The sequence below is a fragment of the Carassius auratus genome, unplaced genomic scaffold (genome assembly GCF_003368295.1).
Source record: "Carassius auratus strain Wakin unplaced genomic scaffold, ASM336829v1 scaf_tig00043656, whole genome shotgun sequence".
NCBI classification, from domain to species: domain Eukaryota; kingdom Metazoa; phylum Chordata; class Actinopteri; order Cypriniformes; family Cyprinidae; genus Carassius; species Carassius auratus.
The window spans coordinates 51,459-75,358 of record NW_020526785.1 but is presented as its reverse complement, the minus strand read 5'-3'; the positions used below and the strand labels follow the sequence as shown (position 1 = coordinate 75,358).

Below are 23,900 nucleotides of genomic sequence, written 5' to 3'. Positions count from 1 at the left end.
TTTAAAGGGACAGAAGTGAGAGACTTATTTACCCTCATTTGATAAAACTGTTTTGAAAGAAAAAAAAATACATTTAGAAATTTCTAGAATCTCTGTTTCGGGTTTTTTATTAGTGTAAAACTTTTCCAAATTCCTTTTTCCAAAATAAAAAAGTAAGTAAGTGAAATTTGCACTTATTTTTCACAAAATCTTGAAGTGTTCCTGTAGCTCAGTGGCAGAATATTGCATTAGAAAGTGCAAGGTTGAGGGTTTGATTCCCTGGGAACACATGATAGGTGAAAATTGTCAGCCTGAATGCACTGTAAGACGCTTTGGATAAAAGTGTCTGCTAATTGCTTTAATTTAAATTTACTCAATAAAATTTAACATGTCAAGTTACATGTACTTATTAGTTTTTTTTTTTTTTTTTTTTTTACTTAACTTAGTTAAGTAAAGGCTACAGAACAGTTCGTTTGCAACACAAGACCTCTTTACCTATTGTTATTTTACTTTTTTTTTCTCATTAGTGAAAGATCTGACTTGCATGTAACCAGCTCTGTGTCTATGAAGAGTGACCATTCAAAGGGAGATAGACCAAACTTCAGTGAGAAAACACCATTACCTTCCAAAAGGTGTTTCATGTTTTCTGTTTTTTTTTTTTTTAATCATTAAACTGTATTTCCCATCAACCAATTTTCTGTGCTAATAAAGTACTGTAGGTAGCAGTGAGCAGCTGGTTTAGCAATGGTTTGACCATATGATATTGACAGCTGTTATTTTTTATGTGATTTTTTTCTTTTTGTGTGTGGTTTAGTAACAAAGGACATAAGTCCACAGTAAATATTGGTGAAGAAATCAAACGGTGGGACGCTCTGAAAGCACAGAAGGGATTGAAGAGTGATGTGCAACTGGCAACTTATCTTCTGAACAGGTAAAAACACTATATACCACAATTTATTACAATAAATTACTAAAATGGATCTACTTTCCCAAAATGTGTAAAAAAAAATATTAAGTAAATATTAAGTGTGGAGTGATCCATATAACAATGAAAGTATGAAAAACTATAAAAACATTTAAAAGTTAAATTCAGCACCATTAAATAAGATCATACATTTGAATCATCAGGTTCATGAGGAATTCATATGCAACTGTATTAAAGTCTGTTATTACAACCAAGAGGATAGTGCCTCCACATAACTCTGCTCTTTCTAGTAACTGAGCCAATGGTATGGATTTAAAAAAAAAAAACACCTTTATTTTGCTACCAGGGTTCAGTTTGAGAAATCTGACTCAAACTACAAGAATTACTGCAACCGCAAGAATTTCAGAGAAAATCTCCTCTGGATCTTCAAGGCAAGTAGAAGTTCATAAATGCATCAATTAATTAATTATTTAACATACTAATAGGTTATTGTACAAATTCCATTTATTTTTTATTTAAATACTTTTTAAAACTTTACTCAATATAAATATTTGTTCTCCTCTTGTTAACTGATGTTATAACAATCCCTCTTTTAAATCACAACTCAAAAATACAATAGTAGACGTTTCAGCTGTGTGACAAATTAATTTCAAGCACATTAACCAAGATACCAAAAATAATGTTGATAATTGAATTTGATTCATACAAGATTTTTTGGTATCTCTGTTTGATTGTTTGTATTCACCAACACTTTACCTTGCTGATAGTTTATTTTATCAGTGGTGGAAAACTTTATGAGTGCATTGCTTGACTGTAATTTGTACTACACATACATTGTTTATATTTTAATATGCTTTAAATGTATTTGTTTTCAGGATCTTGAGTAAAAAATAATTGCATTTCTGAAGAATGAGCTGGAAAAGTTTAAAAAAAATATTAAATAGAGAGAACACACAGTACTTTGTGCAGGACTTTATAGAAGAGATGCGTGATATCAAAGAAGCAGCTCTTGATATCACACTTTACTTCCTGAATGATATGAAGCAATGTGAGGCTGCAGATGCTCTACAAGGTGAGAGGTTCATAGGCATAACAATTTGTCATTGTCACTAAAATATAAAATATATATAAAATATAAAATCTTGATGCATATCTTTTTTTTTTTTTGTTGTTCTTGTTTGTGTTTTAGATGAGCTGGTCCTCATTCATCAGCGACCACTAAAATCAAACCTGAAGAAGAAATATCAATCTGTATCTGAAGGAATTGCAAAGCATGGTGACTCCAAGCTTCTGAAGAACATCTACACAGATCTCTGTATGACTCTGAGTGTTAGTAAACAAGTTAATATCCAAAATGAAGTAGGACAAGTTCAGGCTGCTGATAGACGACATGAATCAAAAGAGATTCCAGTTGAATGCAAAAATTTGTTTGAAGCACCTGAACAAGATAAGGAGATCAGAACTGTACTGACAACAGGAGTTGCTGGCATCGGAAAATCAGTCTCTGTGCAAAAGTTTATTTTGGATTGGGCTGATGGTAAAGAAAATCAGGATATTACTTTCATATTGCCTCTTGCATTTCGTGAAATGAACTTAAAGGAGAAAGAAACACAAAGCTTGACAAGACTTATGAGTCAGTTTTTCCCAGAGATAAAAGGACTAAACCTTGCAAGAAATGATAAATTTAAATTACTGTTCATCCTTGATGGTTTGGATGAATGTCGTCTTCCTCTGAACTTTGAGGGTAATGATATTTGTCGTGATGTAACGTCACAAGTCTCTCTGGATGTTCTCCTGACAAACCTGATCAAGGGAAACCTGCTTCCTTCTGCTCTCATCTGGATCACCACCAGACCAGCAGCTGCCATTAAAATTCCTCCCGAATGTGTTGACCGCATGACAGAAGTACAAAGATTCAATGATGCACAAAAGGAGGAGTACTTCAGAAAAAGATTCACAGATGGGGATCTGGCCAGTGAAATTATTGGTAATGTTAAACAATCAAAGACTCTTTTTATCATGTGCTACATCCCAGTCTTCTGCTGGATTACAGCCACTGTTCTCCAGAACATTTTAGAGGAGAAAAGGAATAATGAAGTGAAAAATTATCAGGCTGATGACTCCAAAACACTGCAGGAATCTAATACTAAAGATACTCCCAAGACTCTGACACAAATGTACACACACTTTGTCCGTTTTCAGATGCTGCAAAGCAGACGAAAGTATGATGGTGAATACACACCAGATGTTTACTGGGATAAAGACGCCATGCTTTCACTGGGGAAACTGGCATTTCATCAGCTGCAGAGAAACAATCTGCTCTTTTATGACACAGATCTGGAATCCTGTGATATTGATAAATCTAAAGCATCAGTGTATTCAAGCATGTGTACCCAGATCTTTAAGGAGGAAAAAAGGATCATTCTTGGTACCGCTTTCTGCTTTGTTCACTTGAGCATTCAAGAGTTCATTGCAGCCCTTTATGCACATCTGTTTCTAGACATTCACAAGAAAAGTGTGTTTAATCAACATGAGACTACAGAACTGAAAAAGAAAAATGAAACCATGATTGATTTGCTCAAGACTGCAGTGGACAAGGCACTTGACAGTGAAACTGGACACCTGGATCTTTTCCTTCGCTTTCTTCTTGGTCTGTCACTCCAGACCAATCATCATCTCTTACGAGGTCTGTTGACACAGCAAGATGTCAATGACGAGAACTACAAGGAAATAGTTCAGTACATCAAGCAGAAATTGGAAGATAAGAAGATGTCTCCAGAGAGATCCATCAATCTGTTCTACTGTCTGAATGAACTGAATGATCAAACTCTGGTGAAAGAAATTCAGACTCAACTTCGAAAAGGAAGTCTTTCATCTGCTGATCTTTCACCTGGTCTGTGGTCTGCTGTGGCCTTCGTTTTGTTGACATCAGAGGAAGAGATGGAGGAGTTTGAGCTTCAGAAGTTCAAGCAATCAGATGAGTGTCTCTTTAGGCTACTGGAAGTTGTGAAAATCTCCAAAAGAGCTCTGTAAGTAATATAAGTCATGTTTTTGCTTCTGGAAAAAAAATCTGTATAGTTCTTAATCATTCATTTAAATTGGGTGTTACGATATTTTTAAACAGTACTCAGAATACATTGTATTATGTTTTGTTTTTCTTCTTTCTTCTAGGCTAAATGATTGTAACTTGACAGATGAGAGCTGTTCAAATTTGGCTAAAGCTCTCAAATCAGATAACAATCTGATAGAGCTGAATATGAGCAATAATAATCTAAAGGATTCAGGAGTAAAGCAGCTCTGCATTGGACTGGGGAATATTACGTGTAAACTGGAGATACTGAAGTAAGTTGTGACAACAGACAAATGTCATTATTGTTCTAGATTAGAGCTGTCATGATATTAGATTTTCCATATTACGTTTATTGTGGCCATAGGAATTCACAATATCCTATCCTAGAAACCTTGGGGTAAAAGATATCAGTCTAATTATTTTTTTAGAGTTTTTCTTTTTCCCCCAACGAACATAAGGCTTATTCTGACTTCTTTGAAGCTATTATGAATTAACAAGAGAGAAAATACTGTCAAGTTCAACAGAATTATGAATAAATATTAATGGAAACACTTTACAATAAGTTGTCATTTGTTAACATTAATCTATTAACTAACATGAAAGAACAATGAACAATACATATATTACACAATTTAATAATATTTGTTCATGTTAATAATAATAGTCTTTCATTGTTTAAGTTAGTAAACAGTGCATTAATGTTTACAAACACAAATTTTGATTTTAATTATGCATAAGTAAATGCTGAAATTAACATGAAGTAAGATAAATATATGCTGTGGAAATATTGTTCATTATTATTTATGTTATTTATATATGTTAAAGGGATAGTTCACCCAAAAATCTAAATTAGGTCATTAATGACTCACCCTCATGTCGTTCCAAACCAGTTAGACCTTTGTTTATCTTCGGAACACAGTTATTTTAGATATTTTAGATTTAGTCCGAGAGCTCTCAGTCCCTCCATTGAAACTGTGTGTATGGTATACTGTCCATGTCCAGAAAGGTAAGAAAAACATCAAAGTAGTCTTCTAAATTCCTTTTTAGACAAACAATTGTTGAAGTTCCAGCCAAAACCTTTGTACAACTTCACACAAAGAGAAGAGATTATCCAAATCTTCGGGTTCATTTACACAGAATTTACAGTTTCCAACCCTCGCTGCAGACTGTAGCACGACGTCACGTATGTGTTTACCACACATGCGTAAAGTGACGTAGGGTATATCTATTACACGCATGTGCATTAACGTGGTGACAGCGTATGCGTGTGTAATTTGCATTGTGTGATGATGTTAGTTGTTTTCGCGTTGCGCGTGCATTAAAGCACATGCGCATACCAAACAGAAATCTCTAATAAAATGTATAAGAATTAAAGAACATTTAAGGTTTGAAAAAAGATGAAAAAACTAAAAAAAAGTAAAATATAATACAGCAAAGAGCACATATCCATTATTTTAACCATGTTTCATCTGAGGTAAACTTATATGGAATTTATTCAGCAATATCTGTGTAGTATTTTATTTACAATATATTAACATTCTGTTGCACTTTACTTCACTGTGTATATTGTAATACACTTTAATGGCACCTTATATATTTATTTTTGGGCTTCTCAAAATTACAACAGATAAAGTGCAGTCGTCAACTCTAATAGTGCAGACGGTGAAATGGGTGTTATTAACAATTAACGCGGGTTCGAATCTGCCTTTTGACAGTTTTTTTTTCTCCCTTTTCAAATCACATCATAAAATAATTCATTTTCAATAAAAATTAAGGAAAATTCTAAAAGTTGTCAGGGAGGGCTTTATTTTCCTTTTATAAGGTAGCATCAATTTAATCATATGAATTAAATTATAAATTTACACTCAATAAGTTATTACTGCATACTGTTTTATAGTGTACTACAATACTGGTGCAGATAATTGTCACTATTTGCAAAGAAAATCCTGCTATTTTAACAGTGTAAATATAATCTATAGCTAGTTGCAATTAGTGCAGACAGCCACTGATTTTTTATGTTTTTATTTAAAAGAACAAAACAGAAAATATAACTGCATATACAAATATAAATTAAGACTTTAGACATGAAACAAGAAATTTCATTCTGAAATTCACCTCCATCACTGATAAAACAATCAGCTGAGGAGTAGCCCTCAAATTCTTTGAATGAATAAAGCCCATGCAGAATTCTCCTCCTGCCATTCCCCATACACCCAGGTGGGCAGTCTTTAAATATCTCACTGCACGGCAGGCACTGGGTAAGAGAACATGACACCCAGAACTCAGGTTGTATTGTGCAGACAGTGCACTCCAGTTCCCAAGTTGTCCAGTTCACAACACCCAATTTACATAAAAGAATAGATGATATTAAATAATTTTGAAGAAAGGCAGAAGAGCCATACAAGCAAAAATTTAAATGTATTTTTAAATATATTATAGGATGGTGTTAGAATTTTTTTTTTATTTGCCTTGTCTGTAAAGTACCCACAAGATTTAATTTATAACCAACATTTGTTACGGATCACTCAGGAGACAGAGGAGTAACAGATGAAGATGTTATTTATTAAAGACACTAAAAGGTAGTGAGGAGTGGATGGGTGTTGGGATCCGTGCCGGCAATGTAGTGACTTCGAGAAGGGAAGGTGAACCACACACACGCACTGTTGGGGCTTTGAGGACATCGGAGGCAATCCTTAGAGAGAAGATAGAAGAGGAGTCTTCGGAGGTAATCCTTGGAGAGAAGGTAAAGAGGAGTTAGTCCTAATAGTTAGCACACAGGAATGATCTTGTCGCGAATGTGACCGGACGATGATTAAGTGCGTGTGTGTGGCTTTTGTGGTGCAGCGATGATGGGTAGGTGATGAGGAGCAGGTGGTGATGATTTAGTATTCAGGTGAGGGTGTGCGCTGTGATTGTGTGGAGGTGGAACCTGGCGTGTTTGTAACAGTACCCCCCTCCCCAGGGCCCGCTCGTGGGAGGGTGTCCTCTTCTCCTGGGAGCAGGTCGGTTGGGGGTGCATGGAGTGGAAGGTATCCAGCAAGGCGGGATCCAAGATTGCGTGGGACCCAGAAACGTTCCTCTGGACCGTTTCCTTCCCAGTCCACTAAGTATTCCAGCTGCCCACCACGCCGCCGGGAGTCCAGGATGTTCTTGACCGAGTAGGCTGCGCCGTCATCTAGGAGGAGAGGAGGGGGGGCTTCCGTCTCGCCAGGTTCTGTGGAGGGAAGAACAGACGGATGGTGAGGATTCAGGAGTGAGACATGGAATGTGGGGTGAATCCGGTACTCAGGGGGAAGCTGGAGTTTGTAGGTGACCGGATTGATCTGCTGGGTGATTGTGAACGGGCCAATGAATCTGGGACTAAGCTTGCGGCAAGGTAGACGCAGGCGGATGTCCCGGGTAGACAGCCAGACCTTCTGACCGGGTTGATACTGGGGGGCCTCGGACCGGCGAAGGTCAGCTGCCGTCCTGCGTCTGCGGAGTGCCCGTTGAAGCTGGTGATGAGCCGTGTCCCAGACCCTTTCACTCTCCCGGAACCAATAGTCGACAGCGGGAACATCAGAGGGCTCTCCAGACCAGGGAATAGAGGTGGCTGGTAGCCGAGTACGCACTGGAAGGGTGTGAGTCCGGTGGTGGGTTGACGGAGGGAGTTCTGTGCGTACTCGGCCCACCCCAGGAATTGGTTCCAGGAGTTCTGGTGGCCGTGACAGAAGGTACGGAGGAAGCGTCCGATCTCCTGGACCTTTCTTTCCGTCTGCCCGTTGGACTGTGGGTGATAGCCGGAGGACAGGCTGATGGCCACACCTAGGAGGGAGTGAAACGCTCTCCATACCCGGGAGATGAACTGGGGGCCCCGATCCGACACAATGTCCTCTGGGATGCCAAAGTACCTGAAGACATGGTTAAACATCAGTCATGCCGTTTCCATGGCAGTGGGGAGACCCTTCAGAGGAAGAAGACGACAAGCTTTAGAAAATCTATCCACAATAATCAGAATACATGTGTTATTTTCAGAGGGTGGAAGGTCCGTAATGAAATCCACCCCTAGGTGTGACCACGGGCGATTGGGAACGGGCAGATGATGGAGTTTGCCAGATGGTAGATGGCGAGGACTCTTGGGACATGGCACAGCTGGTACATCCACTCACGTACCTTCTGACATCCGAGGCCATGTTGGGCCACCAGAAGCGTTCTCGTAGCAACGAGAGGGTTTCATTGACCCCCGGGTGACCAGTGCCAAGCGATGTATGGGTGGAGTGGATGAGTGGAGTGCGACCTTGTCCGGGAGGATGGGTTTGGGGTTCTCTGACCTTTCTTCGGGTGCGTAACATCTGGACAGAGCATCGGCCTTTACGTTTTTTGCCCCTGGGCGGTAGGAGATGTAGAACTGGAAGCGGGTGAAGAATAGCGCCCAGAGGGCTTGTCTGGGGTTGAATCTCTTAGCTGCTCTAAGGTATTCCAGATTCTTGTGGTCAGTGAGAACTTGAAATGGATGTTTGGCTCCCTCCAGCCAATGTCTCCACTCCTCCAGGGCAAGCTTGATGGCAAGTAGCTCCCTATTCCCGATGTCATAATTCACCTCCGCCGGGTTGAGTTTCCTGGAGAAGAAGGCACATGGATGGAGGCGGCTGGGCGTCCCCTGCTGCTGAGATAGGACCGCTCCCACTCCGGTGGTAGAGGCGTCCACTTCCACAATGAATGGTAGATCGGGTTTGGATGCACGAGGAGAGGGGCGGTCGTGAAGGCTAGCTTCAGGGCCTGGAAGGCTTCGGTGGCGGCAGGAGTCCATGACAGGGATTTGGGCTTCTGACGAAGGAGGTTGGTTAGAGGACTGGTGATAGTACTAAAATTCTGAATGAATCGTCTATAAAAGTTGGCGAAGCCAAGGAATCGCTGCAGTTCCTTTATAGTGGTAGGAATGGGCCAGTCCCTGACGGTGCTTACCTTCCCCACGTCCATCCAGATGCCACTGCGGTAGATGGTATATCCAAGGAACTGCACTGAGGGTTGATGGAATGAACACTTCTCTGCTTTCAGGTAGAGCTGGTAGTCCCTCAGGCGTTGCAGGACCTCCGCAACGTGGCGCTGATGTTCTGCCTGGCTCCGGGAGTATATCAAGATGTCATCGATATAGACTAGGACGAACTGATGGAGGAAATCCCGGAGCACCTCATGTATGAAGTCCTGGAATATGGAGGGGGCGTTTACAAGCCCATACGGCATAACACAATACTCATAGTGACCAGTAGGGGTGATGAAGGCGGTCTTCCACTCGTCCCCCTCACGTATCCGGATGAGGTTATACGCGCTGCGGAGGTCCAACTTGGTGAATACAGTGGCACCACGGAGATGTTCTAGGGCCGCTGGGACGAGGGGAAGAGGATATCGGAACTTCTGAGTTATCTTGTTAAGGGCTCTATAATCGATGCATGGCCGTAAACCTCCATCCTTCTTGGCCACGAAGAAGAAACTGGAAGCAGCAGGGAGGTAGATGGGCGGATGTATCCTTGAGCCAGCACCTCTCTGATGTACTCCTCCATGGCCTTCTCCTCGGGGAACGGATAGGGGATAAATCTGTCCCTTAGGCACTGGTTCACCCGGCAGCAGAGAATCATGTTCTCACTGTGGGAAGATGACCATCTCGGAGTTGCGAACCAGGCTCTGCTACCTTCAGGGGGCGGAATCCCATTTAGTGCGCCAGCCTGCTCGTCGCTGATGGCGCCCCCCCTGCATCCGCCCTCGCTCCTGCACCACATCCAGAGCAGCCTCCAAGTGGTGCCGTAGTGCTGGGCGAGCTTGGATCTGAGAGTTTGGATTTGTTTATATTGCCGTAGAGCTGAGCTGAGCTTGGATCTGCGAGTTTTGAATCAGGCCCTTCATCGGCTACCATTCAAGATGTTGACACAGAAACGTATTTTCAGGTGCATCCGTCCCCAAGATTGGTTTGCAGCGATCGACCTGAAAGACATGTACTTTCAAGTATCCGTCCTTCCGCGCCACAGACCTTTTCTGCAGTTTGCGTTCGAAGGACAGGCATATCAGTACAAGGTCCTGCCCCTCAGGCTGTCCCTTTCTCCCTGTATCTTCATGAAAGTCACAGAGGCGGCTCTTGTTCCCCTCAAATAACAGGGTGTTCGCATTCTCAACTATCTAGACGATTGACTGATACTAGCACAATCTCGGGAAACAGTTGTGCGAGCACAGGGATTTGGTGCTCCGGAACCTGAGCCTGTTGGGCCTTTGGGTCAAACTCTCACCAAGGCAGAGGATCTCTTTTTTTTGGTATGGAGTTGGATTCGGTCAAACAGACAGCACGCCTCACAGAGGAATGTGTGTGGTCTGTGCTAGTCTGCTTGAATACGCTCAAGAGCAGGACAGCGGTCCCACTGAAGCTTTTTCAGAGGCTCCTATGGCATCTGCTGACCGTGGCAGCACTTACACTGCTCAGCCTGTTAAATATGAGACCGCCCCAGCACTGGCTTTATGGCTGAGTCCCGAGGTGGGCATGGAACTCACCGAGTCCAAGTTATACCGGCCTGTCACCAAAACCTCACCCCGTGGTCAGATGTTGTGTTTCTATAGGCAGGGGTGCCCCTAGAGCAGATCTCCAGGCATGGTGTGGTTTACACGGATGCCTCCACCACTGGCTGGGGGACCACGTACAATGGGCATGCAGTCTCAGCGGTTTTGGATGGGCCCACAGCTGCAGTGGCACATCAATTGTCTAGAGTTGTTTGCAGTGCACCTTGCCTTGAACTGTCTCAAAGGTCTCTTATGAGACAAGCATGTGCTGGTCCGAATGGACAACACAGCGACATTGCGTACATCAACCGACAAGGTGGTCTGCACTCCCGTCGCATGTCACAACTCGCCCGCCACCTCCTCCTTTGGAGTCGGAAGGTTCTGAGGTCACTTCATGCCGTTCACATTCCGGGCCTGCTCAACCGTACAGCCAACAAGCTGTCTTGAGTAATGCTCCCGGGAGAATGGTGATTCCATCCCCTGACGGTCCAGCTGATTTGGAGACGGTTCGGAGCTGCTCAGGTAGACCTGTTTGCTTCTCCAGAGACCTCTCACTGCCAGTTGTTCTACTCCCTGACCGAGGGAACTCTCGGCACGGACGTACAGTGGCACACAGCTGGCCGCGGAGCCTATGCAAGTATTTGTTTCTCCCAGTGAGCCTTCTCGCATAGACACAATTCAAAGTCCGGGAGGACAAAGAGCAAGTCTTGCTAGTGGCACCATATTGGCCCACTCGGACCTGGTTCCCCGAACTAGTGCTCCTCGCGACAGCCCCTCCTTGGCCGATTTCTCTGAGGAAGGATCTACTGACTCAGAGACGGGGCATCAATTGGCACCCGCATCCAGACCTTTGGAAACTCCATGTCTGGTCCCTGGATGGGACGCAGAGGTTCTAGGTGACCTACCCCAGGAGGTAGTGAACACCATCACTTTGGCAAGAGCACAGTCTAGGAGACACGCTTACGCCTTGAAGTGGAACCTGTTTGTTGAGTGGTGTTTTCTAGCTGAGAAGACCCCAGAAGATCCCTCCACCCTCAAAGTCCAGGTTGCCGCTATTGCTGCGTACCATGGCCCTGTGAATGGGAAGTCTTTGGGTAAGCATGACCTCTTGTTCAGGTTCCTTAGAGGGGCCAGGAGGTTAAATCCTTCCTTTGCCCCTCTATACCCTCTTAGGACCTGACTCTAGTGCTTAAATCACTACAGTAGGGGCCATTTGAGCCTTTGCACTCAGTTGAGCTAAAGTTTCTTTCCTTGAAAACTCTGCTCCTGCTTGCACTTGCCTCCATCAAGAGGGTAGGGGGACCTGCATGCATTTTCGGTCGATGATTCGTCGATTCATGCCTAGAGTTGGGCCGGCTGACTCCCAGGTAAACCTGAGTCCCCGGCCTGGCTACGTGCCCAAGGTTCCCACTACACCCTTCAAAGACCAATTTGTGAACCTGCAAGTGCTGCCCCTGGAGGAGGCAGACCCAGCCCTGGCTTTGCTCTGTCCCGTCCGAGCATTGAGATGCTATGTAGACCAGACACAAAGCTTCAGGACCTCAGGCCAGCTCTTTGTCTGTTACGGAGGCCGGCAGAAGGGGAGTGCTGTCTATAGGCAAAGGATGCCGCACTGGATTGTGGGTGCCATAACCCTGGCTTATCAGGCACAGGGTGTGCCCTGCCCATTCAGGTTGTGAGCTCACTCAACTAGAAGTCTTGCACCCTCCTGGGCGGTGGCTCGTCGTGCCTCGCTGACAGTTATTTGTAGAGCTGCGGGCTGGGCGACCCCTAACACATTCGCTAGGTTCTATAGCCTTCGTGTAGAGCCGGTATCCTCCTGTGTTCTCACCTCAAACAGGTAGTGGCACTGAGAAGCCCCAGTTAGTGTCGGCTTGTTTAAACTGCTCCAGAGGGTCCGTACTGCAGACCCTGTTGAAATCCTCCTTCACCATAGGCAGCTGGACGCAGCGGAACGTCCGGCACAAGGGCTTCATGATGAATCCATGACAACCATGGAAGGCTGGGTTCCATATTGAGACCTAAGCGGTATTCGTATGTGTATAGTCCACGTTATAGCCTTAGAGCCTTTAATCACCTCAAATTTCTCCATATACGGATGCTTAACGGATGCTATGTGTGTATTTGCTCCCGAGACCTCCTTCGGGAAGGATGCCAGGCCTACACCTAATAGGGGTGCAGGCTCGCACAGGGCACTGGAAGGGGCAGCACCCATGGCGCTTTGGTAGGGATCCCATTTTAATCGTTAAATGCATCATGATTTTGAGCTCTATGCTTCAGATCCGAGGCTATTAGCCCTGTCTGGCCCATTTAAAACACTGGCTTGCACTGGTTCAACAGTGGAAAGGCGGCTATTTATGATTGCTTATGAATTAACCCTTTAACTGTCACACCCATTTTTGAACATGGACGTGAAAGTACACTATTCACACTTAAATTGTTATAATTCATAAACGCTTTTGAATACAGACCAAAGGTTGGTATCTTTTTAAAGAAGACAATCTGCAGATTATTGCAGAAAATGAAAGCATAAAAAAGTTATAGAAGTTTAAATTTACTGTAAATAAATGTATTATTTAATTTTTATTATATTTTATATAACATAAATATTTTATAAAATATGTTTTAATCCAAAATTGATATAAAATTAAAGTCATATGTCTAAATAAGTTGTGTTCCAAAATTGAATTTTATATAAAAAAATGTAGGCTCATATGCAATTTTGTTTAGGCGTTATACCACGAAAAGCCACCGGGTGCCATTTAACTCCATTGAATTTTTTGGATGCATTTTTCTGTCACAAATGTATCAATTTCTCTCTCACTATTACGTCTATGACCAAATAACCACCAAATATGGAATCTTGAGACTCAGACCTTTCCAACGATATGTATTTTGTCAAGATTATGAAACGTTTTAATTCTAAAAGACCGTAATATATTTGGAATATGCGCTAAAAGATTTTAAAGTACGATTTCCATGGTAACGCAGTGTCCGATTTCAAAATGGTTTTCATAGGATGAATTTGGAGTATTTAAGCTTTCAAATGATTTATAATTTATGATGATTACTAAAACATGTGATAGGGAAAAAGGAAGTGGAGTAGATTTTTTGTGACAAAGGTCAGAACTCCTGTTATGATGTATATGTTTTGAGGTGCATTCTTTTTGTAAATTAATCTTTTACTGTTCCTTCATAATTTTTAACAACAAAAAGGGTCAAATATCTATTTAGGAGTCTTAGAGCTTTCCAACGATATATAGTTTGTCATGATTAGATTAGGATATAATTGTAATATATTGAAGTAAATTTAGGCGTCCCGTATAAGGGACGGTGACAGTTATGTTGACCGGCCGTATCTCACCAAGGCCGAGCCCCAGGCACTTCAAACTCGGGTCGCTGATAGACCCCGTGGCCCTTAATGTTGATGAATTATGACAATGTTTACTATGCAATATATGGTAATAGGTTTTAGACAGTAAGTATGCATATTTTATTTTCCTTTTTATTTTCATCTGAACTTGAATGAGCAGCTTGCAATTGTGCTGTAAAGAGTGCATACATTTCAAAATAAGAGTCACAGTGTATTTCAGGCTTTTTTCCTGGTCCTTATTGATATTTTGGGTACATAAACTGTTTAATTTAAATGAATATTCATTTAATTAACAACTATTGTAGCTTTTGTGTGGATCACATGATGGACAGACTAAGAACATTAGTTAATATTTAATAATATTATTTAATGAATCCACTTTACTAGTATAAGGTTTTATAGTTAAAACTAAAACCATAAAAATATTATTTATTAATTGAAATGAAAGATATGTTAACTGAAATTATAAAACAAATATATTTTATTTCATATATTTTTATTTCATATAGTTTATAAGATTTAGCCAAACCTGATATGCTAAAATAAGCAAAACATAAATAAAAAAGTAATGCATTACAGTTTAACTAAACCCATTAGATTTTAGTCAACTTAAACTAGACTTAACCCTCAGATGGTCTTTGGGGTCTTTTTGACCCAAAATGACTTTTGCTGAAATTAAAAAAAAAAAAAATGTTCCCTTTGTCCAAGTGGTATGAAACCTTCTACGGCTCTCAACACTTTCTAGATCTACAAAAAAAAAAAAAAAAAAAATTAAATTGGAATGATATCTGTTTTTATGTTAGCGTGACGAAATTTGTGACACTCGTGGTCTTCCGCAATCAAAATAAGACTAAATTCATCATCAAACTCAGAAACAACGCAGAACACATCGACAGAAATGGCAAAAATAAAGTGGCACACTTCCACCAATGCAAAAAACATCCACAATCCTAAATTGTATTGCTCACAACACACGTACACACACATACACACACACACACACATAGAGGAATACATTTTTGAGACTATAAAAACTGTTCTCTTAGCATTTGTCAAATAAAATCATCCAAAATGCAGAACCAACACAAATATAAAGTGGTGACACTGACACCGACAATGTGTACACACACACACACACACACACACACACACACACACACACACACTTGTGAGGTTATAAAACAACTGCTCTCTTATAATTATTTTTAAAAAATCATACAAAATGCAGAACCACCAAAGAGGGAGAGAGAGTGAGAGAGAGAGAGATGACAGGATGAGACAAAACAATTTAGCACGCACACACACACACACACACACACACAAACCTGCTCCAACCCCGTCTACAGAAGTCATGCGGTTTACTATGCTTACTGCCTGCAATGCATTGTAATGTAACATTATTGAAAAACTGGGATTTTTTCAGTAAAAAAAAAAAAACTAAACTTTGGCAAAAAATATTTTATTTTTGTTATAATTGTGATTTTATAATATTTAGATATGAATCCAACTGAATCCAACTTGTGAAAAGATATCTTTCAGGTAGTCAAATAGCAAATATCATATAATGGAGCTCTATATCCATCTAGTGGTTGAAGTTATTTATTTTATTTTTTTTAAACTGCATTTTCCAAAAAATGGGTATAAATGTTACATTAAATCATTTAAAATTATCCATGTTATCCCCATGAATGAAAGTTAGAAATCTGGGTCTTTTATAAAGTGAATTTTACATAAAATGCTGTTTTTTTTTTGTAAAAAGCCTATTTATTTATTTATAGAAATTTAGAAGATATCATAAATCCTCCAAAAACTGCACAAATGTTGAGTAAAAACATTAACAAACAGAGTAAAATTACATTTGTAAAATAAAAAAAAAACTATTATCTTGTTACAAAATTAAATGTTATTGTCTGGGGTCTCTGGAAAACACGAGTGTGGAAAGGAAACGAAGACCATCAGAGGGTTAAACTAAAACTAATACATTTCAGATGGCTAAAATATGATTTATGATTTTTCATTTAAAAAGATTAAGACTACAACTAAATCAGAATTTGCTGTCAAAATTAACACTGCGCTGTGGTCACACAGCAGTGTTCAAACACCTTATAAAAGTGATTTTTGCATAATAGGTCCCCTTTAATTTACATATTTTGTTTGACCGACAAGGATGTTTAATTATAAAAATCATGGTGGTGTTTTTTCTTTTTTTGTGTGTGTGGAAAAAAAAAACATGTTTTGTGGCCAGGCTCATATTAAAAGAAACAAGTAATTAGAAACAGAAAGCATTACCCAACCCAACTAGCTATATGTTAGCCAGTCATAAGACATGTGCGAGACAAGCCACATGTGACGTGAGAGCATTAAAGACAAGTAGATTGGAAAATTAGTGGCGGAAAATTATATTTATTGTAGCATCAGCATTTTTGCCTAACTGCAGTAAAGTACTTATCACTGCTCACTAAATATTACAGCTGCACTACAACTACAGCAAGTGTAAGAATGTCTATACATTTACAAGCTGTTTATTTTCAGGCTTAGTAACTGTGATCTAACAGAAGAAAGCTGTTCAGCTCTTGCTTCAGATCTCAGTTCAGACTCCAGCAGTCTGAAGGAACTTGATCTGAGCAATAATAATCTACAGGATTCAGGAGTGACGCTGCTTTCTAATGGACTGAAAGAGAATTGTAAACTTGAGAAACTCAGGTGAGCTGATGTTTGTTTCTTCACATTTATTCTTTCACTGCCAGTGCTTTTTTAAAAAGTTGCCAGTGTTGGGAACTCAGAAACGAAGACCAGGAGACTCTTGGGTAATCTTCAGCAGGATTGTTTATTGAGAACGCTCTGTGTGGCGCTGCAGTCATCAAAAGTCTAACTTGTCCTTAAGACATTGTAGTTTTTATATACATTCAAGTGGGAGGGATCCATACAGTAGAGGTGGAGACCATTTTAACAAAGCATGCAAATGCAATCAGGAAAGTGCCAGACACTGGCATCTTCCCAGCCTTGATCTCATCAGCATAACAGTGTCATTTAAATACAGAGGTGCCTGACAGTATCACTGATACCTTCAAATTTTCATAGAGACAAAAGGCACAGCTGTACCTTGAGCTTAAAAAGCCACATGGCAAGGAAGAACACAAAGACAAAAGGTTAATGTCTCAGACACTTGATTTTCCTGATTTGAGCTTCTTGGATGTCAGCTTTATTACCCCAAAAAGTCTACTATTATATTGGAACCTAGATTTAACATTTTATACATTTGTAATCCCACACCAGTCACCTCCAAAAGTTTTGTGAAAATTTTATTTTCACATTTTAATGGTCATTATACTATTTTGGTGTGAATATCACACAACAGAGGTTCTCCTTTAAAAAATTTTTAAAAAAAAATAATAATAATCATTGCATTCTGCATGATAAATTCTGTTTTTATCAACACTTCAAATCAAAAAGCTAACAGTTTAAACAGAATCATGTTTCTGTCAAATAGTATGACAATGCTACACTGTGAAACCCGACAAGTAAACTTAACTCAAACCGTTTGAGTAAACAGATTGTCTTGATTTAAACCATGTAAGTTTTAAAACTTTGCATTCAAGTAATTAAGTGATTAACTAAGTGCTGATTGAGAATTAGTGATGAACAGCTGCTGTTAACAAACAGAATCACTGAAGAAAAGAGAAACACAAGAACTACTACAACTGACTTCAGACACAGACTTAGATGAAATCAACTGAAATAAAATACATGAAATCTCTCAAGATCTGATTAAACAACCCCACAAACAGCATCACCAGCTCCACTTATTAATAACCAGACTGACTTTATTTCTGTCAGACATCTACAGAAGATCTTATTGAGAATGAACTAAGGTTTAGATGTTGATTTATTGTTTCATTTGAAGTAACCATGTTAGAGATCAGAGATCATCAATTATTGACCTGTACGGAGTCTAATCTCTGATGAAATAGGCGTTGTGTAATTTGATTGATTATAGTAAAAGTGATTCTAAGAGGAAGTGGTTTTGTGATAATCAGTTAATCTGAATGACTTTTCAAATAGTGTGGTCTTCTATGGTGTCAAACAGTCACACACAGACATCAATAATCAGAATATGAACCTCAACAATGATGACCATAAAAAATGCCATGCCTTGGATGAGTTTTTCTACTACAATGCAGCATGCAGCATGTTTTTCTTTCCTCACCATTATAGAGGTTCATATTCTGATTATTAATATCTGTGTTTGACCAACTACTGTCATAGAAGAAAAATGTATGTGTACAAAATGTTTAGAAAGTCATTTTTATATTTACAGATTATCACAGAATCACTGGCTCTTAGCGTCATTTTTATTGGAACCATTTCTACTAATTACACAACATCTATTTCATCAGAGATTAGACTCCGTACGGATCAATAATTCTGAATAATTATCATCACCAAAATAAAGTATAACAACCTACACCTAGGTACAGGTTAACATCTGATGATATTTCTTCTGGGCTTTTGAATTACAACAAATGTGTTTTAGAAACACACGGTTATAACAGCCAGAGAAAAGACTAAGACAGAAGTCAAAGGTCAAGAGCCCAACTAAAGCAAACACTGATCTCTAACATGGTTACTTCAAATGAAACAATAAATCAACATCTAAACCTTAGTTCATTCTCAATAAGATCTTCTGTAGACGTCTGACAGAAATAAAGTCAGTCTGGTTATTAATAAGTGGAGCTGGTGATGCTGTTTGTTGGGTTGTTTAATCAGATCTTGAGAGATTTCATGTATTTTATTTCAGTTGATTTCATCTAAGTCTGTGTCTGAAGTCAGTTGTAGTAGTTCTTGTGTTTCTCTTTTCTTCAGTGATTCTGTTTGTTAACAGCAGCTGTTCATCACTAATTCACAATTATCACTCAGTCAATAACTTAATCACTTAATTGCAATGTATATCTTCTTTCAGTGAACTCAACTGAATTAAGTTCAGAGTACTCATAACTGTTAGTTTTTTCAACTGAAATGGTTTAAGGCAGTCGGTTTCCTCAAATGGTTTGAGTTAACATAACTTAAGGGTATCTGTTTACTCAAACCATTTGAGTTAAGTTAACTTGTCGGGTTTTACAGTGTACAACAAATAGAGAACAATGTTTAATGATCACATTATTTCAGATTTGCGTCTGGTTGCATATTCTATTACTCGTATTTGCTTCTGCATGTTTTGATACAGAGGTTTAATACGCTTTGAAAAGATGTTTAATAGTGCCCTCTACTATATAACAGTGAATACATAAAAAGCCAAAAAAAATATGTCAGTAGCAGGAAAGAGTTGTTAAGAAACTAAGAGGAATATGCATTTATTGTTCAGTTCTTTTCCAGAATAATTGATTAATTAGCATAATGGATTATTTTCATTCCTGTTCTAGTCTTTCAGACTGCAGTATCACTGAAGAAGGTTATAAAGCTCTGGCTTCAGCTCTGAGATCAAACCCTTCACACCTGATAGAGCTGGATCTCACAGGCAATGATCCTGGACAATCAGGAGTGAAGGAGCTCAGTGATTTACTACAGGATCAAAACTGTCAACTAAAGACACTGAGGTGAGATGTGATGAAATAATAAAAATAAATGAAATGCAAATGAATAAATTACATAAATATGATAAAGAACACAGTCTGCTTGTTACACCAAAATATTTAGATCAAACTGAATTTGCTTCATCTTCTCTTCTGCAGGTTTTTGGGTCCTGCAGCAGAAAAAGCCTGTCAGTATTTGGCTGGATTTGTGGAAGAAAACCCGTTACTTCTGAGAGAACTGAATATGAGTGAACATAAACTAGACTTGAATCAGCTCACTCCTCTACTGCAGGATAAACACTGTAAACTGAACAAACTGGTGTAAGTTTCACCACTATGAAGATTCATTTTAGTTATTTAACCTGCTGCTGAGTGTTTTTATTTATTTATTTGATGATTGAATTACCATATGGTGCTTTTATAATATTACCATCATCCATTGTCATTTATAATTTATATAATAGTAAAAGTAGGGTCTAAAACTTAAAATTTGTTTTCTCTTTATGCAGTCTGAATAATAGCTATATCACAGATGAAGATTGTCGTGTTCTGGCTGAAGCTTTAAATTCAAACCCTTCAAATTTGAAAGAGCTGGACTTGACTGGGACTAAACTCAGAGACACAGGAATGAAGATCTTCTCCACTCTGTTTGAGAATGAACAATGTAGACTGGAGAAGCTTAAGTAAATCTAAACATATAAAAAAGGGATTTATGAAAATCTCATCAGTGAATAAAAGTTGTATGCATAGCTTAGATTTTATTCTCTTTGTTGTTCACTGTTCTACAGGTTTAATAGTATCTGTATTACAAAAGAGGGTTGTGCTGCTCTGATTGCAGCATTTAATTCAAACCCTTCAAACCTGAGAGAGCTGGATCTGAGTGAGAATAAACTAAGGGACCCTGGAGTAACAGAAATCTCCAAACTACTGGGAAATTCACTATTCACACTAAAGATACTCAGGTATGCATGAAAGGCCTTTAGCTAAGAAATCCCTGTAGCCGCACTGGGTTGTAAATTATAATTAACTCAAATGATATATAGGGAATTTTAATAATTAATCAGGAATATGATTAATATATATATCTCATATGACAGTTACATTAAAATTATTCAAGATGAAAAATAGCTCAATTGCATATATCAATAACTCATTACAAGGCACTGTAATTTACTCATTAATATGTCAATATTCCATTCTTCATATCAATTATAGTGATATCTCTTACTGTAAATTACTGCAAATCAATTGTCCAGCAAACGGCCATAAGATTAACTTATCAACTTTCTATAAAGTTATCACTTCTTATAATTCAAGGAAAATATTCTCTGGCCATGAAACATTATCCTATCATTATGAAATTTCGGTTACTAAAAAGTAAGCTTGTAGCTAAAGATCAGACATTTCATTGACTCGTGAGGTGAGCATTTTTGGCAGAGGCAATCCTGAATATATATTGGTTTTTAATAATTGAACTAATAATACATCAAACTGAGTAAATATGCGTACGAGACAGTAAACTTTGTACAAGACATAACGGAATCCAAATGAGGGAGAGAGAGAGAGAGAGAGAGAGAGAGAGAGAGAGAGAATGAGAGAGAGAGGTGAGAGAATTAGGTGAGAGAATGAGGCGTCATCACAGAATAAGCTCAGTTGTGCAAACACACAGACAGTAACCCTTGAAAGACAACAACGAATCAAATCACCTTGAAAAGGTAATAGACAAACTTTAAGCAGCATTTAAATCTCCATAGAGAATGATACTTGCATGTGGTCTCTTTGTGACTCGCCAGACCAGCGTTTGTTCTTTTGTGTCTTCCGGGCTGCTGCGGAATCAGGCGGTATTTGAAAGGTCCAACAAAGCAATGTTTCAGAATTTGTCTTCCTCGTGTGGAGAGGCGAATAGGTGAATAAACTTAGTAAGGAAAAGAAACGATAACAACGGAGATGAAAGCTACGGAGGTGAAAGCTCCCGAAGGAGCCATGAGAACAGGCTGTTCTCTCAGCTGCCGTGCTGAGATCAACGGCGATAGGAGAGCGGACCAAGGCCGCGAAGAAGGACCAACGGGGGTAAGAGAGCAAGAGGAGAAGAGCGTAAGAGAGGGAGGAACTTCCTGGGTCAGTTCTTATGGCTCGACTGGTTCACGCCTCTGTTTGCGTGAACAACCAATGAACGTCCACGATCTGAAGTGGGAAAAAGTTCCTTTGTCTCTGGGGAAACACCCACTCTAATAAGTTCTGGCTTATCCCAGTGATATTCTAGCAAGTTTGTAATTCCAGATTAATACATTTTACACACCTTTCATATAGGTGGATAGTTGGGTCACAACATTACAATTCCAAAGATACGAAAAATTACATATATAACTGATAGAAACACGACGTTACATTCATATGCAGAATTACATACATTTAAAGATTAACACACGATAAAATTGTAGATACTCCAATTTTTGATTATGGAAAACATCTAATGCACCAAAAAGCAATACTTAATACACTAAGTAGACGAAAACACCTCTTTTACCGCCGCACTTACCATGGCGACGGCGGTATAAAGTGTATTTGCATTATTATTGGCGCTTTAACCACAAGTTATCAAACAAGCGCATCAAAGCACATTTTCGCAACTAGACGTCAGTTTTGCCTCACTGATGTGTAACATTTGACTGCTTCAGTCACATAAAATGAAAGAAAAACACTATAGTTTAAATATTTAATATATTTAATATTTAATATTCACAGATTAAAGTTTGGTATTTATGAAGTTATGTGCATTTCTTAGAACGAATTCAAGCAGAATTAAATGTCAAGCCTGTGCCTGAGTCTGTGCTTATATTTTCTAAGCTACATGGTATTAAACCATATTTAAAATTTTAAACATTTGAAAGGTGTGCAGTATTATTTATATTATATTAATTATGCATTATATAATTCAAAAGAAATTGTGGTTTACTTCGAATCGGAGCATTAAAAGTGGTAGCCTATTTTAGGGGGGTAGGCTACATGGATTAACAAAATGTCAATATTTTAATATATCATGCCTATATTTTAATTTATATTTTAAATATAAATATATTTTTTCCTTTAATAAAACAACATGCATTTTTGTTATTCGTTACCTGTCCTTTATTTTGACATAACTTATTGGCAAAAAGACATTTGTCTGTAAACTGATTGAGAAATTGTTGCATGTTTAAATGTGAAGCACTGTATAATTTAGTTCCCATTATTTAGGCCTAATTTGCCTAAAACAATAAACGAATAAAATTAAACCGGCACGATTAAATCTTTGAAACTCTAAAGAATTAATAAAACGTCCTCACGATTAAACTCAAGTTCTCTCATTATAATCAACAACATTCACACGATGTAAAAAAAAGCTTTAGTAATTGACAACTTAAGTGATTTTAAAGGGAACCTTCTTTACTTGTTTTTAAAGTAGGGTAATATCATATGGCCTAAAAAACATCCAAGTTTTTTTTTGTTTTGTTTTTTTTTTTTTAGAAAAAAAAAAATCTGATTTATGATTTAAACTGATTTTTAAATCAATATTCAAATGACGAAGAAATTTTACAAAACAAGTTTTAATATTGTTCTTTATCATTCATTTAGCAGTCAAATTTATAACTGCAACAAGATGATTTAAAAAAATAGTACTGTTATACCTAAATGCTGGAAAGACCTTTATTTATTTTTTTTAATAATTTTTTTAATACTAGCCCATCATGCAATTAACCATCCACTCAGCTTTAAGAGCTGTTCAGATTAAAACTGGCAGCTCAGCAGTGAGTCAGTGTCATGGACGGAGGACCTGTTAATATATTTTCTAGTTTATATTTCCATCTCGTTATGCCACTGGTTTAGATTTTTTTTTTTTTTTAGTATTTTTTTTTTTTTTAGAACTTGTTTGTAAATAGAGCAGAAACTTTCTGTGTGTCTACACTGGACGCGAAAGTTGTCATCTGTGCCCCACAGCGAAAAGTGTGTCTAAAATTGATGACATCACACTATAGTGTCAAATCATCTGAACACAGTGTCAGAACATTTCATCATAAACCGAAAGAGCATCAGTTCACTGATAGGGATCGTGTCCATTGTATCCATCACTGGGTTCTGCTGTCTTTTGTTGGATCGTTCCACTGGTGTCCGGTGTAGACCTGGCGTGCGTTTTTTATTGTTTTATTTTACATCCCTGCTTGTTTTAATGTTTTTATTAAATATCTGTATTGACTGCATGGTCATATTATCAAATTATTTACTGCCATGCGACCTACAAAAGTAAAGCTTGGCGAGTCGATCAACGAGCATTGCTGCAGGTTGATTTTTGGCGGATGTGCTGTGTTTGTGTTCCCGCGGTCGTCTTCATTTCGTCAGGTGAAACATTCACTCCGCAGCAGAGTCTATGAGCAGCAACAACTTCTCCTCCGCACGCACTGATACCAGAAACACGCTCCGCCT

General features: G+C 38.9%; 1 protein-coding gene across 1 annotated transcript; it reads left to right on the top strand.

Annotated features, from left to right (window-relative positions):
• The first annotated feature begins 1,795 nt into the window (after positions 1 to 1,795).
• On the top strand, positions 1,796 to 20,126 carry LOC113086629 (NACHT, LRR and PYD domains-containing protein 3-like). Its single transcript, XM_026255471.1, has 6 exons — positions 1,796 to 1,976; positions 2,094 to 3,933; positions 4,076 to 4,246; positions 16,402 to 16,572; positions 19,599 to 19,760; positions 19,949 to 20,126. The coding sequence occupies exons 1-6, from the start codon at positions 1,814 to 1,816 to the stop codon at positions 20,124 to 20,126; spliced, it is 2,685 nt and encodes an 894-aa protein (XP_026111256.1). The 5' UTR covers positions 1,796 to 1,813.
• Positions 20,127 to 23,900: the final 3,774 nt, after the last annotated feature.